Below are 18,399 nucleotides of genomic sequence, written 5' to 3'. Positions count from 1 at the left end.
CAGCTGGCTTCAGCTGCCTCACTGATTTCTGAGAATTGTATTGTAAGCAGCACTGTGAATGAGAAGGCACTCCAGGGCACACCTCCCTTGTGCCTTGAAGCCCTGTGTCCTGTGGGTATCTCCAGAAAATGCTTTCTTCTCAGAGATACTAGCAGAACCCTGTTCTCTTACCCCATGGGGGAAGGTATGGGATCTCCTTCCCTCTCTCACTGAATGGGAAATTATGATTCCTTTATCTGATCCAGCCCCCCACCCACACAGAGTGCCTTCCTAACATGGTAACACTATGGGGCTCACAGAACCTTTATATTGGTGGCAGGGTCTGTTTTGTCTGTGGCTAGATCTTTTGTTTGTTTGTTTTTCAAGACAGGGTTTCTCTGTGTAGCTTTGTAGACCAGGCTGGCTTCGAACTCACAGAGGTCCATCTACCTCTGCCTCCCGAGTGCTGGGATTAAAGGTGTGTGCCACCGACACCACCACCCAGTTTAGTGGCTGGATCTTTTTAAGTCCCTTTCATTACTAAAAATTGTCATGGCTTTCCTATGTATTGTGAATGGATGCCTGCCTTCATGTTTGTTTTCCAAATAACTAATATTTGCCTTACATTTTTTTAACCTTTTATTTGGTGTTTATGTATGTGGGGGACTAAGAGGACAATGTCAGGTGTCTTCCTCTGTTACTTTTGGCATTATTTTTTGAGACAGATGTCCCCACAAACCTGGAGTTTGTTGTTTTGATTAGGCTTGTTGGGCTGTCAGGCCTGTCATGGCCACACCTACCATGGAGTATCACTGCCCCACAGTGCTGGGGTTCCAGACACATAGTGCCACACACAATGTTTTTTGTTTGTTTGTTTTAATCATGGGTTGGAGGTCCATAATATTACCCCAGCCATAATATTTGCTTTCATACAACATTTTTAGTTTGTTTGATTTTGGGTTTTTTCCCCCAAGATAGGGTCTCACTATGAAGCTCTGGCTGTCCTGGAACTCATTATGCATACCAGGCTGGCTTCAAACTCACAGATCTGCTTGCCTTTGTCTCCTAAATGCTGGGATTAAAGGCATGCACCACTACACCCAGTTTTCAAAAAAGCTTAAAAAATGTATATGAAAGGGGTTGGAGGGATGGCTCAGGAGTTAAGAGCATTTGCTGCTCTTCCAGTGGACCCTAGTACAGTTCCTAGCACTCTCATTGGACAACTCACAACTGCCTGTAACTGCAGCTCCAGGGGACCTGACATCCTCTTCTAGCTTCTGCAAATACACACATGTGCATATACCTTCACAGGCAACACACAAGTACACATAAATAAAACATTTTAAAATCTTATGTGTACATGAAAGTACTGGTAATATAAAACACTCATATCCGCTTACCCATTGCTTAATTTTAAAATTTATAAAATTATAGGGCTGGAAAGATGGCTTAGCAGTTAAGAACACATATTGCTCTTTTAGAGGATGTGAATTCAATTCTTAGCACCCATGTCAGTCAGTTCACAAGGTCTAACTCCAGCTCCAGGGGAACCCAACACACCTGCACTCATCTAGGTAGGTATGTGTGCCTGCGCGCTCGCACAAACAACACACACCCCCCCACACACAATTTAGAATAGAGATAATCTTTTTAAAAAAATTAGTTAAAATAGAATCAATCGCATGTGAATCCTCAACTTAATCCTCCTTTGATTTCCTCCCAGAAGTAATAGTTATCCTTAATTTGCTACCGACCATTTTCATGCATGTTTTGTGCTTTTTAAAATATTTTATGTGTATGGTGTTTTCCCTGCATGAGTATCTGTACATCTTTTGTGTGCAATGCTCATGAAGGCCAGAAGAGGGCGTTGGATCCAGAGTCTAACATTATAGACAGTTGTGAGCTGCCATGTGGGTGCTGGGAATTGAATGCCCTGGTACTCTGGAAAAGCAACTACTGCTCTTAACTGCTGACCCATCTCTCTAACCCCATGTTTAATGCTTTAATTATCAATTGATATAAGTATAAATGATACTACTTTACACATGAATGTATGTGCTAAGGAAATAGACTTTATTTTTAGCAGTTAAAATATTTTCAGCAATAATTAGACTATATTTCTGCAACTTGTTTTTGTTTTTGTTTTTTTTCCAGTTAATGTTATGTTGTGTTAGATTCAGCCATGTTGATAGGTGTGGCATTGTTAGTGCCTCAGAGCAGTCACTCTTCAAATACCAAGAGTGTATTCTTGGTATTCTTCTCCTGGTGGTGGACATTTCAGGTGTTGCCTGTATTTTCCCATGACCTTTAAAAAGAACGGGCTTTACATTTTTGTTCATGTCTCTTGGGGCAGTCGTGATCATAAAATAACGAAATTTAATTTTTTCATTTGCAAATAGAATTTATTATTCATACTATCCTGTTTTCCTCCATCCTTAGATGACAGTTGAGAAGACAACAGTTTATTGGTATAATGTATCAACTAATCTTATTTGAGCATCAGTTGAGATGGCTCAGGGTGAAATGTCTAGTGTGTAAGGCTGGCAACCTGACCTTGATCACTATATAAAGATGGGCAAAAGTAGATACCTCAAAGTTGTCTTCCAGTTTCCACATATCTGTCATGGCCTAAAAACCCATAATCACATTACACACACAACAGAATTTTTTTAAAAAATAAATCCCGTTACTGTTACATTACCTGGTATCTCTAATAATTCCCGTAGAAGGCAGTACTTCAAGATGAAGTGCCAAATGGATGAAAACTATGGAATGCTTCACAAATGTGTGTGTCTTTCTTGCAAAGGGGCCATGTTAATCTCTGTGTCTTTCCAATGTGCTGAAGAAGCAAGCACACAAAATTTAATTTTTAATCCATCATCTGTATTGGTCTTTAAGACTGATTAAATTCCTGCATCCGGGTCTGTTTTCCTAGCCATAAAAGCAAACCTGTACTGTTAAATCTCCAAGGTTCTTTACAGGCCTGTGATTCTGTGGTCCTATCCCCTCTTATGCCTCCTTATAGTTGATAACATGAATCAATTGTAAACAGCCGTTTAGCATAAGAATCAATTCAGAGCCGGGCGTTGGTGGTGCACTCCTTTAATCCCAGCACTTGGAAGGCAGAGGCAGGTGGATCTCTGTGACTTCGAGACCAGCCTGGTCTACAAGAGCTGGTTCCAGATCAGCCTCCAAAGCCACAGAGAAACCCTGTCTCGAAAAACAAAACAAAACAAAACAAAACAAAAGAATCAATTCAGAAAAAGTCATCAAAATGAAAATGACCTTGAATCCCTTGGGAATGTTTTCTTACAATATGTTTCCTGTGTTATTTGAATAGGTGAATAATGGGCAAGCTAAGTCTATTTTAAAACCATCAAAAAAAAAAATCCTATTGGGTGTATTTGAGTATTGTAGACACAGCTCTGGAATCTGATCTTCTAAGGTAGATGTTGGTTTGGGCTGCCAGCTGGGTGAGCCACACATAGCCTGTGGGTGGGTCATCGAGTGCTCATGAATGACACACAGAGCTATCATTTTGAACACAAATTATTGTATTATTCGCTGCCAAAAACTGATGCTCTTTAAAAGTCTATTGAAACAGGAAGAAGGTTTTGACCCTAAATATAGTGCTTCAGAAAGCTGTGTTTTAGAGACATAATTATTTTCTTCAATTTTATTCTTATAATTTTTTAAATTTTATCCATGTATGAGGGTGTTTCGCCTGGATGTATGTCCATGCACCTCACAGAGGCCTGCACTATGGTTGTTGGTGCTGGCTTTGTGACAGTTCCTCCTCCTTTCAGCTTTAGTCATTTGGGAAATTGGAACAAGCCAGGAGGGTTGGAGGACTGTCCTGGCTGTAGCCATCACAGTTTAGCAGAGGCTGTGTCAGATTCTTGCATTGCTCACCGTCTTGCCTTTTTATTTTCTGGTTGGTGATTAAACTCTAGGTGAAGTTACCATCAGAGAACACAACAGGTAATCAGTAAATGGAGGAATGTTCATGACAGGGAGAAGTGACACAGATTATGGTTTGCTGATTTCACATAGATGCAAATAAGACATTTTATTAATGAAATATATTTGAATATTACAAAAAGATGTGATTTATGCCACACAGGCTTTCCACTCTTTGAGCTATTTTTAGTAGCCCTGTATACTGGGGAAGTACTCAATTTCAGTAACTCAAGGATGGGCCTTCACCTATATCTTGGCATGAATTTAGATTAATTCAGTCTTGTTAAGTCCCATGGCAGTGATTACTGCAGACATTTGGCCTTAGTCCACCAGAACATGACATTCCTATGACAAGCTGTTGAGAAATGAGAAACCAGGGGCTGGGGAGGGAGCTTAGTTGGAAAGTTCCAAGCACAAGGACCTGAGTTCAGTCTTACGGAGAAAAAAGCTGTGTATTGAACTCCTCATGCTCAGAAGGTGAAAGTTTGGGGCTCCCTGGCCAGCCAGCCTCACCTCTCATCACAAGTTCAGGCCAGTAAGAGATTCATTTTCAAAAAAGGAAGGAAGGAAAGAAGGAAGAAAAAAGGGGTAGGGGAGTATCCTGAGATGGTAAGATGGGTAAAACTGTAAAACCTACCAACCTGAGTTCAGCGTCTGGGACTCACTTGGTAGACAGAGTGACCCCCCACTGCAACACACCCTACCTCCAGTAAACAGATACATGGAATGCACCAGGGGATCTACACTTTATGCTGGACTCTGATCTTTTCACATATGCATGCATACATACGCACATGTACCCACTCCATACAGGAGTATACATCCTCAAAAAAAAAAAAAAAAAAAAAGGAGGAGAGAAGATGGAAGGAAAAAAAGAAGAAAAAAGAAAGGAGGAAGAGTCGGGAAGGCCAGTGCTTTGGAAGAGAGACTTGGTCTGCTTTCTTCTTGCTTTTGTTGTTAGAAGCTGTTATCAGTCCAGGTATAAACCCAGTCCTCAGAAGGACAGAGCCCAAGGAGGTACAGAGAAATGAGCTGGAAGGAACCCCTAGGCTGAGCCTTCCCTGAACCTCAGCCACCCCTGGGCTTACCATATGAGTTAACAGATTACATTAAACTAGTTTGAATTGAAGGCTCTACTTTCCATTGATACAATTTTATTGGTAATTATTCTTTTTATCCCTGGAGTAGTCTCGGAAAAGTATCTTTTCTTTAAATGTTTTTGTTTTTGTTTCATTTTGTTTGGTTTGGTTTGGTTTTTCGAGACAGGGTTTCTCTGTGTAGCTTTGGAGCCTATCCTGGCACTCCACTCTGGAGACCAGGCTGGCCTCGAACTCACAGAGATCCACCTGCCTCTGCCTCCCGAGTGCTGGGATTAAAGGCGTGCGCCACCAATGCCCGGCTTCTTTTCTTTAAATGTTAATGAGAATGTTGATCCACTATATTTCTATTGATATTATTGTCAATCTAATTGTAAATATCTTCAATTTTTAAAAGAGATTTTTCATGATTCTAACTATTATGAATGCATGCATTTGTGTGTGTGTGTGTGTGTGTGTGTGTGTGTGTGTGTGTGTGTGTATGTATTTGGGGGGCACACGTGTGTGCACTTGAAAGTGGAGGCCAGAGGTCTACTGTGGATGTTGTTCATCAGGTGTCATCCATATAGTTATGGAGAACAGGATGTTTCCCTGGCCTGGACTTGTCAAGTAAGGCTAGACTGGCTTCAGTGAGCCCAGGGACCTGCCTGCTGGTCTCCACCCCCAGCATTAGGGACCCAAAGTACCAGCCACCTCAGGTCCTCCTGCTCCCAAGACAAGCAACTGACCCACTGAGCAGACTTGTCCACCCTCCATCCTAGCCCTTAAAAAACAAATAAACAGCAACAAAACAAAACCCCAAAATGTATTTTTATTTATTTTTTAAAATTATGTATATATGTGTGTGGGTATGTGCACCTGAGTGCAGGTGCCCCCAGGGTCTTGAGAGGGTGCCAGACTCCGTAGAACTGGAGTTTCAGGCAGTTTTGAACCACCCAGTATGAATGTTGAGGACTGAGAGAGTACAATGCAAGAGCATTACAAACTCTTAAGCTGTGAACCATCTCTCCAGCATCCCCCTTCCCAGGTTTTGTTTGTTGGATAGTTGAGGATACAGTGGTCTAGAGCAGTTAAGCCTCCTATCTAGGTTCCCAGTTCAGTTCTGTCAATAATATTAATACCCTCAAGGCATTTCTAGTGAAAGGTCTTGATTGCTTTTCCACATTAGCTAATCCACTATACTCTGCAGCTGAGCCAATGCCAAATACCACCATTCGCAAGAAGGTTGTTTTCTGTCCTCCACACTCTGCTGTGGTGCACACTAGAGCTCTTTCTCATACATATGCTAATAATAAGGAAAGAAAAGAAAAACAAGCCTTAAACAAATTACATTTAATAGTATTTTCTGAGCCCAGAGTGGTTCATGAATCAGGTGGCCCCTAAAACAGGGCAGGTTCAATGATACTCTAGGGCTGCCTACCACATGGCTGGATAACAATACAGAAAAGGGGAGTGAGGTACAGAGATAGCTTATTGACTAGAACTTGACATTTGCCTTACTTTGAACCTGGTTTGACTGAAGCTTGGCTAATGGGATTAACCGAGACTATTATTCCTTATAAAGCAAATAACCAAGTTAGCTTAGTGCTGAGTTAAGTTGAGTTTTCTCTATTGGAGCACCTGAGAATGGAGGCTTTCTCAACCCAAGTTGGGTTTGAGTTAATCACACTTCCCAATCCACTGTCCTCTTGTTTTGAAGGGCATCGCTCAGTGGTGAGTATGGTCTTCCGTGTGTAAGGTACTCTCCAGAGCTTGCAGATCTGCAGCCCCCTTCTTATCCTCTGGTCCCCTCTGCCCCTCCTACTGGTTTTATTTCTCTGATCTGGAAAGGCTCACCAGTTAAGTGCACATACGTTTCCAGAGGATCCAGGCTGTTGTTTTGTTTTTATTTTTATTTTAAGACAGGGTCTCTACATGGCCCTGGCTCTCCTGGAACTCACTCTGTAGACCAGGCTGGCCTTAAACTCACAGAAATTCGTCTGCCACCAGGTTCAAATCCCTGTATCTATATAAGGTGACTCACAACCATCTGTAACTCCAGTGCCAGGGGATTCAACACCTCTGGCCTCTGCACACACACATAGCCACACACATATATGCACATAGTTAAAAATAATTAAAAGTTTTTGAATGTTAATTTCAAGCAACATTTGTTGAATGCCATTGTGCTTGATGTGGGGGCCAAAAAGAGATGATGGGTAGAAGAAAGTTTTTTTGTTTTAATTTATTTTGCATTCAAGGTTTATGTGTGTCTGGTGAGGGTGGGCTGGGTACACACCTGCCACATTCTTGTATGGAAGTCAAAGAGTAGCTTAAAGGAATAGCTAGATTAGTTCTCTCCTTCCACTGTGGGATACAGCATTGAACTCAGGTTGACAAGTTACCCATTAGCCACCATGCCTGTTCCAAAGAGGATTTCTACAGGATCATTGTTACACTAGATTTGAAGATATTTTAAAACGTCAGGTCACAATAAAAACTAGTGTCTACATCTGAAACAGCGAGGGCAGACATAGGTGCTGTGGGATGCTAGCACTGATAGTCATGCTACAGTGCTAAGTTCTGGGTACATTACCGGCTGCCCCTGCAGTGCCAACTACTGTAGGAAGAAATGTGAGCTGCATAACCTGGAAACACTGGGATCAGATTATATTTGCCCATAGTCCAGGGCCATTAGTGAGAGAAAAGAATGATTAAGGGGCTAGCTTGATAGACAGCTTGGGTGGCATTTTTGTCTGTCTCCACATGCAGAAAGCAGCAAAGGCTCCCCCATGGAAAAGTACCACCCGGAGGAGAGGGTGAAATCCAGTTGGTTTATGCATATGCATTACCAAAAGCTGGAGCTGGGAAGCAGTCTTTTTGGGTGCTTTCCACCTCCCTGTGAAGAAGTATTATACATGGCTGCATGATACCTCGCCACACTCCAAATGCTGCAGTTACTGTTCAAGACCATTTATAGGACACCCAGTTTATATGTGGCCTTGAAGAGTATTGGAGACTGAGTTCAGTGTTTTAAAAGGTGAAAGAATGGGAAAAAACTAAGTACAGCTGAGTGGCATATGAGGGGGATTTAACAAATTGCTGCCCAGCTGTATTCATCTCTGATCACTACAGAAGCCCTTATTTCTGGGGTTGAAGCTATAGCTTAGTTAGGAGAGTGCTTACGCAGCATGTCGAAAGCCCCAGGTTCTCCAGCACCACTTCCTAAGCTGGGGCAGTGGAATGGTGTGCATATGGGCAGTTCCACCACTTGGAAGGAAGAGAAGCAGAGAGATCAATTCAGGGTCATCCTCAGCTGTATAGTGCTTTAATGCTAGGGGTTCTGTGCTCCTTTGTAGTAGAGGTCCTAAGGAAGTTTTGAAGTTTTGAGCTGTCATGGGTTGGGGATAGGTGAGGAGATGTCGACCTTTTGAAGTGCCAGAGTCACAAAGGACTTTTCCTGTGTCACCCTGCAGGCCTGTTAAGCTTTGGCTTCAGGTTCAAATTACACTGGGAGCTTTAAGAATTGCTTGTGCCTGGCTAAATGGGTGTCAGAAGTTTGGGGGGAGGCAGGCCTAGTGAAGTGAGTTCTTTGTTGTTCTCTCTGGAATTCTAAAGTGTGGCCAGGGCTAAAAACCATGCTGGCTATTCCAGTTCTAGGCAGTAGTAACCCTTGGGACATTTATTAAGATATACATGAAACCCCTTCTGATTGTTTAAAATAGAATAATCCTTCCCTCCCATGCCATCAAATGGGCAGAGTCTCAATTTTGTTTTAAAGAGGCTCCATGGCTTTCTATAGGGAAAGGTTGGGGCATGAGGACTGAGAGCAGTGTGTATATGTATTTCAGGAGGGAGGAAATATGTTCTAAGTCCTTCTGAATTATGTAACTTTGCAGGATGTGGGCCATTTGTGCCCAAATAATGAGGCCTGTAATCCTGCATTTCACATGTGTGGGAATGCTTTGCAGAGTGATTAGCATTCCTTTCTCCAGCCTGTATTCAAAGGAAACATGCCATTCACACCCTCTGTGTGCTCACATTTTCCAGTGCGTTGGAGAGCTTTTTTTTTTTTTTTCAATAGAAATCTTTGTTCTCTCCCTAATAAGACTTGGATTGAATTTGAGGAACTTAGCATATCCTTCTTTGTTTTCTGGCAGGAATTGATTTTAAAATCAGAACGATAGAACTCGATGGAAAGAAAATTAAACTTCAGATATGGTAAGTAAAAAAATGAAGACACATGGAGTTTCTATTTGATTTGGGAATTGAAAGTGGGGTTAAAATGTAAATCAGGGTGTTAGAGACATCGTGCAATCCCTCAGACCTTTCCTTTGTAAAAGTCAAAGAGAATAAGCACTGCACATCGTTCTGTGGCAGAGTGGGAGGTGAGAAGCAGAAACTGATCCAGAAGAGGTCCAGAGCCCATTCTTCCAAAGCTCTATACAAGAAGAAACAAATTCTCAAAAGCGTAGAATAGTTCATTGTAGTTGCAGCTGTGACTCAGACACAGCAAAATGGCTGAGTGTCACAGACCATGGACTTCTAGTCTAAATTGAGGACTTCAGGGAAGTTTCTTGCTTTCTGTCCATCACTAAACCAGAATACTTACTGGGCAGCGTTGGCTCACCTTTAATCCCAGAACTCAAGAGGCAGAGGCAGATGCAGGTGGATGTCTGAGTTTGAGGCCAGCCTGGTCTACAGAATGAGTTTCAGGACAGCCAGGGCTACATGGAGAAACCCTGTCTCAAAACAAAACAAAACAAAACAAAACAAAAAGACAGAATAGACAAAAAGACAGAATAGTTGAAACACTTAATTTATAAAGAGAAATGGTTTGCTTTGGTTCAGCTAGTCCTAGACTACATGGAATCATTGGTTTGGGTCTCTGATGAGCTGCTGGATAGCAGTGGCAGGGAATGCATGGATGGCAGAGCAAACTTCCTGTTTTGTGGGCTAGGAAGAAAGCAATGAGGGAAGGCCTGGACCCTAAAATCCACTTGAAGAAAGTGCTCCTGGTGACCTAAGGACTTCCTAGTAAGCCCAATCCCCTAAAGATTCCACACCCCCGCCCCAGTACCACCACCACCCCAAAGACTAAGCCTTTAAGATGTAGCTGTTGGGAAACTTCTCCAAACCATTTTGCCTTCTCAGGCCCTGCTTTTTCTTGCATGTAAATGAGTTGGATTGATAAAGAGCAGAGGTTCTCTATAGCCCTGATCGTTTATAATTCACTAAGTAGAGTCTATTTAACTTGAGGAATGAGGAAGAAAATAAGTAATGCCTTGTCTTGATCAGGCTATTGTGAATTTAAAAAACAAATTAAAATTTTTAAACACTTGTTACCAAATGTATATGGAACAAATGTTCGCCTCCACACACCCCCTCAAGCAGTTCTCCAAAGGATGCTGCCTGGGTGTTCTTTAGCTTACCTCAATTCTGGCACAGTCTACCTAGGGATAGTGTCAGATACCATACTTTGAGGGCACAATCCTACAGTCTGCCCCATACTTCGGATGCCATTCATAAGCAGTAAGTTGTCACTATTACTTAAACACACGTATACCTCTTGTTCCATCAAAACTTGGAGAAACATTTTAACCCTTAAAATTGTGTGTGTGTGTGTGTGTGTGTGTGTGTGTGTGTGTGTGTGTGTGTATGCTAGTTCCAGATCGGTAGTGTATTTGAGTCAAGGAGATGTGATTAATCCACTCAAAAGTACTTGGCTTCTGTGTTTCTCCTCGTTTGCTAAGCACAGAGTAAGTTCCTTTCATCTCTAGTGCTGGTGGGGAAGAGAGTAACAAGATACAGTCTCATCCCTGTGCTCAACAGCTGAAACTTGCAACGCTTGAGTGGCCCTAAGACTGTGAGCTTTTGAGTAACAGAGATGGGACCATAGCTCTCCTGAGCTATTGTATCTTTTGCAGAGTAAAGATGACAGTATCACCCCACCTCATCACATGAGCACTGTGTGGAACTATTTTGTAAAGTAGATATAAATATCAAAATATTTACTGCTTTAATTGACTATATTTCTTTCGAACCTTCATCCCTTGGTAGGGTTTCATGTGTACTAGATTTTCAATATAGTTTCACAAATACTTCTCTCTTTTCTTTGCAATAGTGTTAGTATCACAGGAAGTGGCTAGTTCTGGCTATAAATAGCAAATTTAAAAGTAGTGATTTTTTTCCCCCAAATATCAAGAAAATTTGGCTTCTTGGGGCTGGAGAGATGGCTCAGAGGTTAAGAGCACCGACTGCTTTTCCAGAGGTCCTGAGTTCAATTCCCAGCAACCACATGGTGGTTCACAACCATCCGTTATGAGATCTGGTGCCCTCTTCTGGTGTGCAGATATACATGGAAGCAGAATGTTGTATACATAATAACTAAATAAAATCTTTTTTTTTTTAAAAAAAAAAAGAAAATTTGGCTTCTTTTGTGGGATTTAGGCTATAAATGTAATTAGAAATGTCCATATTTCTTGGAGAGAGAGAGAAGGAGAGAGTTATGTATTCCCCCTCACACAGCCCTGATTTGCTGCAAGAGATTGAACCTGGGACCCTGGTAGGCTGCATTCCCATCCTGTTATATATATTTTAGTGGTATGCGATCAGCTCAAAAGGAAGAATAGGTGAAAGATTATGTAACTTTGAGATGTTTATGTTTAGTCTTTGGGAACTTGGAGAATGATGTAGGACTCCAAGTTGGTGTGTAATTACTGCAGGCTCTGCTCTGAAAGCTCTCTGGAGGAGACATGTTTTGTTCTGCTCTGCTGAGCAGAATGTACACAGTAGTAAGTCCGGTTCAGCAGTTTGCTTTGTACAGCAATCACACAGGCAGTCAAGAAAGCAAATGCCTTAATCATGTAGCCTGTCGCTGTCTCTGGGAAACCAAGAATTCAGAACTGTTCTCTGTTTCCTCCCACTTGGTAGTTCCTAGCAGGACCCCCATATTTATTTTGCTGTTGCTGCTTTTATCACCAAGTCCTGGTTTTTCACCCAAGTCATTGTAAGTTCTGACAGACTCCTGTGGCCACCTCTGCCTCCAGCTCTGCTGGTACAATGTGCTGTCTTTGTGCCTCATTGTTCTTTTCCTTGCCACACTGCACTGATTGACAGCAGATCAGATTTTATCTCCTATAACCTGGGGTCCTCACCTATGTTGCTGGTGAATTTTAAAATCACTCTTTCCCTTCTTTGTTTCAAATTTTAGGGACACAGCGGGCCAGGAAAGATTCCGAACAATTACGACAGCTTACTATAGAGGAGCCATGGTGAGTGTGTTTCTGGGTTTCTAACCCTTCGGGTGAAAATAAAATAGGGGTATTCATTGCCTATATGTAGTTATGAAGCTAGAGTCTAGAACTACTGCATTCAGCAAGACCAGGTTGGTCCTGGAAACCTGACTGGAGCAAATGAGGGAATGAGGAAAGGACAGACACAAAGACTCACATAGAGAAAAGCGGGGGGGTCTGGTGGCCTGTGTGCTCTTTGATGGAGCAGCACAGACACACAATGTCTCATGTGTGTCTTCTGATGGCATACAGAAGAGGAAGAGGGGCTAGTTTGTCTCTAGAGGAGGTCTCGTTTGGGGAGCAGTTCAGGCACTAGATATCCGGGAGGAGGAAACTGCAGGCTCCATAGATGCTTCCTGTACACTGTCAACATTCATACACAGACCAGAAGAAGGCTTTGCCAATTCCTTGAGCCTGACCCAGGGTAGCCTTTGTTAATTCCCATGTGTCCAAGGCATTAGAATCCTTATCAATATTAACCATTCAGTCAGGACTACATTCACTAAGGACTTCCTCTCCTCCCTACATAGTAAAGTGAAGGAAAATAACATTTTAAATTTGAAAACAAGAGATTTTAAGGGTTTTGAAAATGTATTTGATCTTAGTAGCTATATTTTGTTACTAGTCTTTATAATAAGTAATCAAGCCATTTAGATATTCTAGAACTCCTCTACATTCTGCTGAGGTATTTTTGCATTTTTGTTATCTTTTTTCCTTTTATTAGTACTTGATGGCAGTCTTAGTAAATCACAAACCCTGTGACTAAGTGTTCCCATCAGTAGAAAATACTTCACAAGCTTTCCCTATAGGCGATCTTATGGAAGCATTTTCTTCATTGAAATTCCCTCCTCTCAGATGACTCTAGCATGTGTCAAGTTGTCCAAAACAAAAACTAACCAAACCTTCAAGATTGTGAAGAGTTTTTATTATCATAAAGAGAGTGTTTGCTGCTCTTTTATTTTGCTTAGATTGGAATCAGAGGGAAGGGACTGTCTATGTGTGCCAGGGATACATTTGATGGTGTTTGTTTCTTTCAGAGAAGATAAAAAGGAACATTTTAACAGGGAAGGTTTGGTATAGTTCACAGGTAACTTTTGATTAGAAGCATCTTAGACACACTAGTGTTTGTGTTGGCCAGTGTTTTACATTCTGGGACTAGGTGGTCTGGCCATTTCCCCTGAGAAGGCAGGAACACTACCTTATGGAGCAATGTCTCACTTGGATATGTAGCTGTAGTTCATAGTGTAAAGAAAGAAGTCAGTGAGGTGTGTTACTTAATTTAGACTCAAGGGTTATCTGGCTTTCTCATGTTTCTACTGCCTCATCTTCCTTACTGTTACTTCACATAATTACGGATTATTGCTATTCTGGATAGTACTGGCTTTTCCATTCTGAGGGTAGGGATCTAGCTTTATTTTTTTCTTTTGTTTTGCTGTGTACAGTGCTGGTTCCTAACACAGTAGATGCTCAGTAAATACTTGCTGACAGTGTGAATCAGTGGAAGACACTCCAGAAAATGCTGTTCTGTTGAAGTCGTGGGTCTCTCAGGGTGTTTATAGGGCTGTAGGGCTGTTGTACTTGCATGGAGTATGCCATTCCTGGCATGTGGTGGTCATGGCAAGCTTTGATTGGTTGGATCAGGCATGCAATGTGCTTCTGGAGTCTACCTCTATGTAGATTTTTTTTTAGTTTTGTTTTAAACATGTCAGCAACCTTACAGGCTTCATAGTAAACCTTGGGATAATTCAGCTGCAAGGGGAAGAAGGGCCATATGATTACATCATCGTTATTTCTCATAGACCAGCAACTTCTGAATTCTTAGGCAACTTAGATCTGCAAAGTTTACCTGGTATGCTTAATTTATATTTCTACCAGGTCCATATTAATATCAGTTGCATTACAACCTTAGGAAATAGTGTAATGACTTTTGCAGTTGAAATCAAAGAGGTAAGTTAGTAATAAAAAGCTGCTGAGTCTAAGTTATGTCCTGAATTCTGGGTTAAGTAGTTTACAAATAACATCTCAGGAGATCCTCAAAAGAATCTCACATTAGAGACCGAGAAAGCTAAAATACTGTCTCCCAGGGTCTCCCTATTAAATAGGGAGTGTCTTATAATAGACATAGTAGTGTTTTAGCTAGAAACACCTGGTTTGAGAGCCTCTACCTCTCATACCACACTGTTCAGTTTCTGTGCTGATCAAAGAAAGGGACATTTGAGGCAGACAGGGCACATGAATGATAGAGCTTCATCATTTAGCCCAAAGGGTAATAGTGCTACAGTAGTTACCTGGTTAGTTTTAACTGTAGATAGCTAATTACTCTGAATCAGCAATTATTTTTTTTAATTTATTTATTAGTTTTATTTAGAGAACAAGCTTGTTTCACATGTAAGTTCCTTCTCCCTCTCCCTCCCCTCACCCCCATCCCTCCTCCCCCACCCCCAGCCTACCCCCCACCCCATCCACCCACCACTCCCCAGGCAGGGTAGGGCCCTCAACAGGGGCTCTGCAAAGTCCACCAAATCTTCCTGTGCTGGTCCTGGGCCCTTCCCCATGTGTCCAGGGCCAGAGTGTAACCCTTCACGTGGGATGGGCTCTCAAAGTCCCTTCTTGCACCAGGGAAAAATACTAATCCACCACCAGAGGCTCCCTGGAGTGCAGAGGCCTCCTTATTGACATCCATGTTCAGGGGTCTGGATCAGTCTTGTACTGGCCTCCCCGACAGCATCTGGGGTCGATGTGCTCTCCCTTGTTCAGGCCAACTGTTTCTGTGGGTTTCTCCAACCTGGTACAGACCCCTTCGCTCTTCATTCCTCCCTCTCTTCAACTAAATTCCCGATTTCAGCTCAGTGTATATCTGTGGATGTCTGTCTCTGCTTCCATCAGCCACTGGATGAGGGCTCTAGTTCCTGGGTCGGTCGGCGGAAAGCTGAATCAGCAATTATTGTTACTTGTTTTTTTTTTATTGTGGTTATCCATCAGTAGCATAAAACTTTTAAATATATTTTCATGATAAAAGTGCATGTTTTCACTTTTAGTTTTTAAAAATCTTTTACAAAGTGTATAGCTGAAGTGAAATGTGCACTTGAGGCAAGGAGGGGTGGGGTAGAGGAGAATATTGCTTGTCATTTAAAAAATAACCTGCCTTTTCTCCCAGCACTAAGGAGGCAGAGGCAGGTAGATCTTCTCTATGAGTTCAAGACTAGCGTGGTTTATATAGCAAGTTCCAGGCCAGCCAAGGCTACATAGTGAGACTCTGTCCCAAATAAACAAACAAAAAAATAGTTCTCCCTTGCTATTAAAAGTGGATATTAATGGTATAAAAAAAGCTTTTAAGAATTCCGAGAAATCATCCCAAATCCTACCTCCCTGAGAGAGAATTCTTTTTTTTTTTTTTTTTTTTTTTTTTCTCTGAGACAGGGTTTGTCTGTGTAACAACAGCCCTAGGTATCCTGGAACTCTGTAGACCAGGCTGGCCTTGAACTCACAGAGATCCACCTACCTCTGCCTCAAGAGTGCTGGGATTAAGGCGTGTGCCACCAACACCTGGCCAGAGAACTCTTTAATATTTTTTATTTCCTGGCTTTTTTGTCTAATGTGTTTTATATTATTTGTATATGTTTACATTTATATTTACCAACAAAGTTGAACACTAGCCTGTGCTGGACTTTGCTTTCCATGCCGTGGAATTTAATTCTGAGAACAGTGGAGGGTACTGCAAATATTTGAGCACTAAGTTGATCATGGGTTCCCTTCCAGAAAAGAGACTAAAAGAGGTCAGAGTGAAAGCAGGTAGACAACTAAAGGGTGGGTCGGCAGCTCCAGGAGAGGCTAATTGAGGAGAATCTAATAATCCAGTACATGAGTAAAGGCGGTCAGGCTCTGAAAATACTGAATCATAGGATCTCCAGGACCTATCTCCAGAGACTCGCTATGAGGGAAACACCCAGGCATTTACATGACTGCTGGGGTTTTATTGACCTTCACCATTTGATAGTACAGGGAGAACAGAAGATTTGGGAGGGACCCACAATCTTCTGTTTTACTTACGAGAATTTGTGGTGACTATAGGAGATAGCTGACAGCTGGTGTCTAGACAGTGTTCTGTAAAGGACATCTTACCTTGTCTTCCTGCTTGGACCCATCTTGTCCCTTTTCCCAATAGATCTGTGCATCTTGCTAAGTTTTCTTTGAGTCAATTGAGTGTACCCTGGACCTTCAATGACAAAATGCTATTGATTTTTTTTGTAGTTGTTGTTGTTGTGGCTATGGTGGCAGGCACCATGGACTGGCTTCCTTCATCAGTCCCAGCCCTTTTGTCAAGTTCACTCTACTTGGTCTTCAAGCCTTGGCCTTACTCATTTTCTCAGAGAAACTGTCGGTGCCCCTTGAGCCACTTTACCAGATAAGACTGCCCCTGTTGTTTTAGTTCAAAGCTCCCCATGTTTCTGTGTTGCAATTGTCAGAATTCTAGTTAATTGTATGCTGGTCTGTTTTCTTTGTTATCCATTCATGAAAAGAAGGGACCTTGGTTATCCTGTTCACTACTCAGAGTATCTAGTATAAGTAGAGTATTTGGCACATAGTAGGTACTTAGCAAATTCTTGGGAGTTGGAAGGACTTTTTAGTGGTGTGTGTGTGTGTGTGTGTGTGTGTGTGTGTGTGTGTGTGTGTGTGTGTGTATTTCAGATAAAGTTTTACTGTGTAGCCCAGGCTGGCCTGAAGTTCTTCTCTGTCTCCTGAGTGTTCAGACATGTGCATGGTCAACCATAGAATCAGTATCTCTGTCTATCTACTCTCTGACAGTGCTGGACATCAAACCTGCAGTGCTTACTCATGCTAGGCAAGCACTCTACCACTGAACTACCAGCCTATTCCATATTGTTGCATGGATTGGCACTTAAGTGCGTGTAGCACATAGTATTCACAGTCCTGAAGAATGGTCCTGGAGATCCATGACTCAGTATTTTCAGAGCCTGTCCTCCTCTTCTTGTACCAACTTATTAGTTTCTCCTCAATTAGCCTTTCCTGGAGCTGCTGATCCATTCTTTAGTTGTCTTTCTGTTTTCATGCTTAACCTCTTCCAGTCTCTTTTCTGTAAGGGCACCCATGACCAGCTCACATAGTTCTCACAGTACTGGACAGTGGCCTGGGTGCTTAGCATAGAGGTGTTATTTGAATTATTTGGAAATTTTAGATTTTACCAGGCAGGGGAATCTTTAAAAATATGATGACAATGCCTTAACTAACCCATGTAATAAACACATTATGTTTTCATATGAGTTATTAGTGTTAGGACAAATGGTAACATTGTATTGTAAGCCTGTATGCAATACAGGTAAACCTGTGTTGAAAGAAAAATTTAGAACAGTGTGGTCTTGGAATGAGAACAATAATCATTTCTGTCTGTAATAAGCAAGTGTGCCCTGGAAATGTCCCTCTTCCTCTGAGCATTCACTGCCCCTGTCTTACTTAGCCAGGCCTGAAGCTCCATTTGGGGCCGATCATTATCACCTGAGGTCAGGTAGAAAGATCGGCTTACCTTTCCTACAATCACTAATTCATTAAAAGTTAACAGTGAAGATGTTAACAGTTCATTTAGACAGACAACAGCAGCATTCGTTTGTTTTTGCCTCTGTATTTTTCAAATTTATTATGAATCCCTCTTTAAAGACCAAAAAAGACAAAAGAGAGGCAGGTAGGCATGTCCTGCATTGTGAGCTGTAAGTATATGAAGTGTGTAATAAAATCTTTTGTTTCCTACCATAGGGAATTATGCTGGTCTATGACATCACCAATGAAAAATCCTTTGACAATATTAAGAATTGGATAAGAAACATTGAAGAGGTATGTATGGAAGGAGAGTGGCAATGCTGGACAGAAGCCTACTAGGAACATGTGGTGGGCTATTGCTTTCTCCTGGAGGTGGCTGCTGCTGAGGAACAGAATGGGCAGGACAGGCCAACCCTGCCCACTGGAAAAACACTAGATCCTCAATGGTGCCAGGTCAATAGCTGTATATAGATAGTAGACAGAGGAGCATTTCGTGTATAAACTCAGGTCAGAGCTTAGACACAACATAATCTGTG

The 18,399-nt window shown here is 41.9% G+C and overlaps 1 protein-coding gene and 1 pseudogene across 1 annotated transcript in view; one reads left to right on the top strand and one right to left on the bottom strand.

Moving 5' to 3' along the window:
* Rab8b (RAB8B, member RAS oncogene family) overlaps positions 1-18,399 on the top strand; it is a 74,457-nt gene that overhangs the window by 45,930 nt on the left and 10,128 nt on the right. Inside the window, exons 2-4 of the mRNA XM_027411286.2 lie at positions 9,176-9,236; positions 12,229-12,289; positions 18,080-18,157. Coding sequence (XP_027267087.1) covers positions 9,176-9,236; positions 12,229-12,289; positions 18,080-18,157 — 200 coding nt within the window. The remainder of the gene's footprint in view (positions 1-9,175; positions 9,237-12,228; positions 12,290-18,079; positions 18,158-18,399) is intronic.
* LOC113835246 lies at positions 2,741-2,832 on the bottom strand (annotated as a pseudogene).

The sequence above is a fragment of the Cricetulus griseus genome, chromosome 4 (genome assembly GCF_003668045.3).
Source record: "Cricetulus griseus strain 17A/GY chromosome 4, alternate assembly CriGri-PICRH-1.0, whole genome shotgun sequence".
Classification (NCBI taxonomy): Eukaryota; Metazoa; Chordata; class Mammalia; order Rodentia; family Cricetidae; genus Cricetulus; species Cricetulus griseus.
The sequence above is the reverse complement of the archived record's forward strand: the minus strand, read 5'-3'. Positions and strand labels throughout refer to the sequence as shown.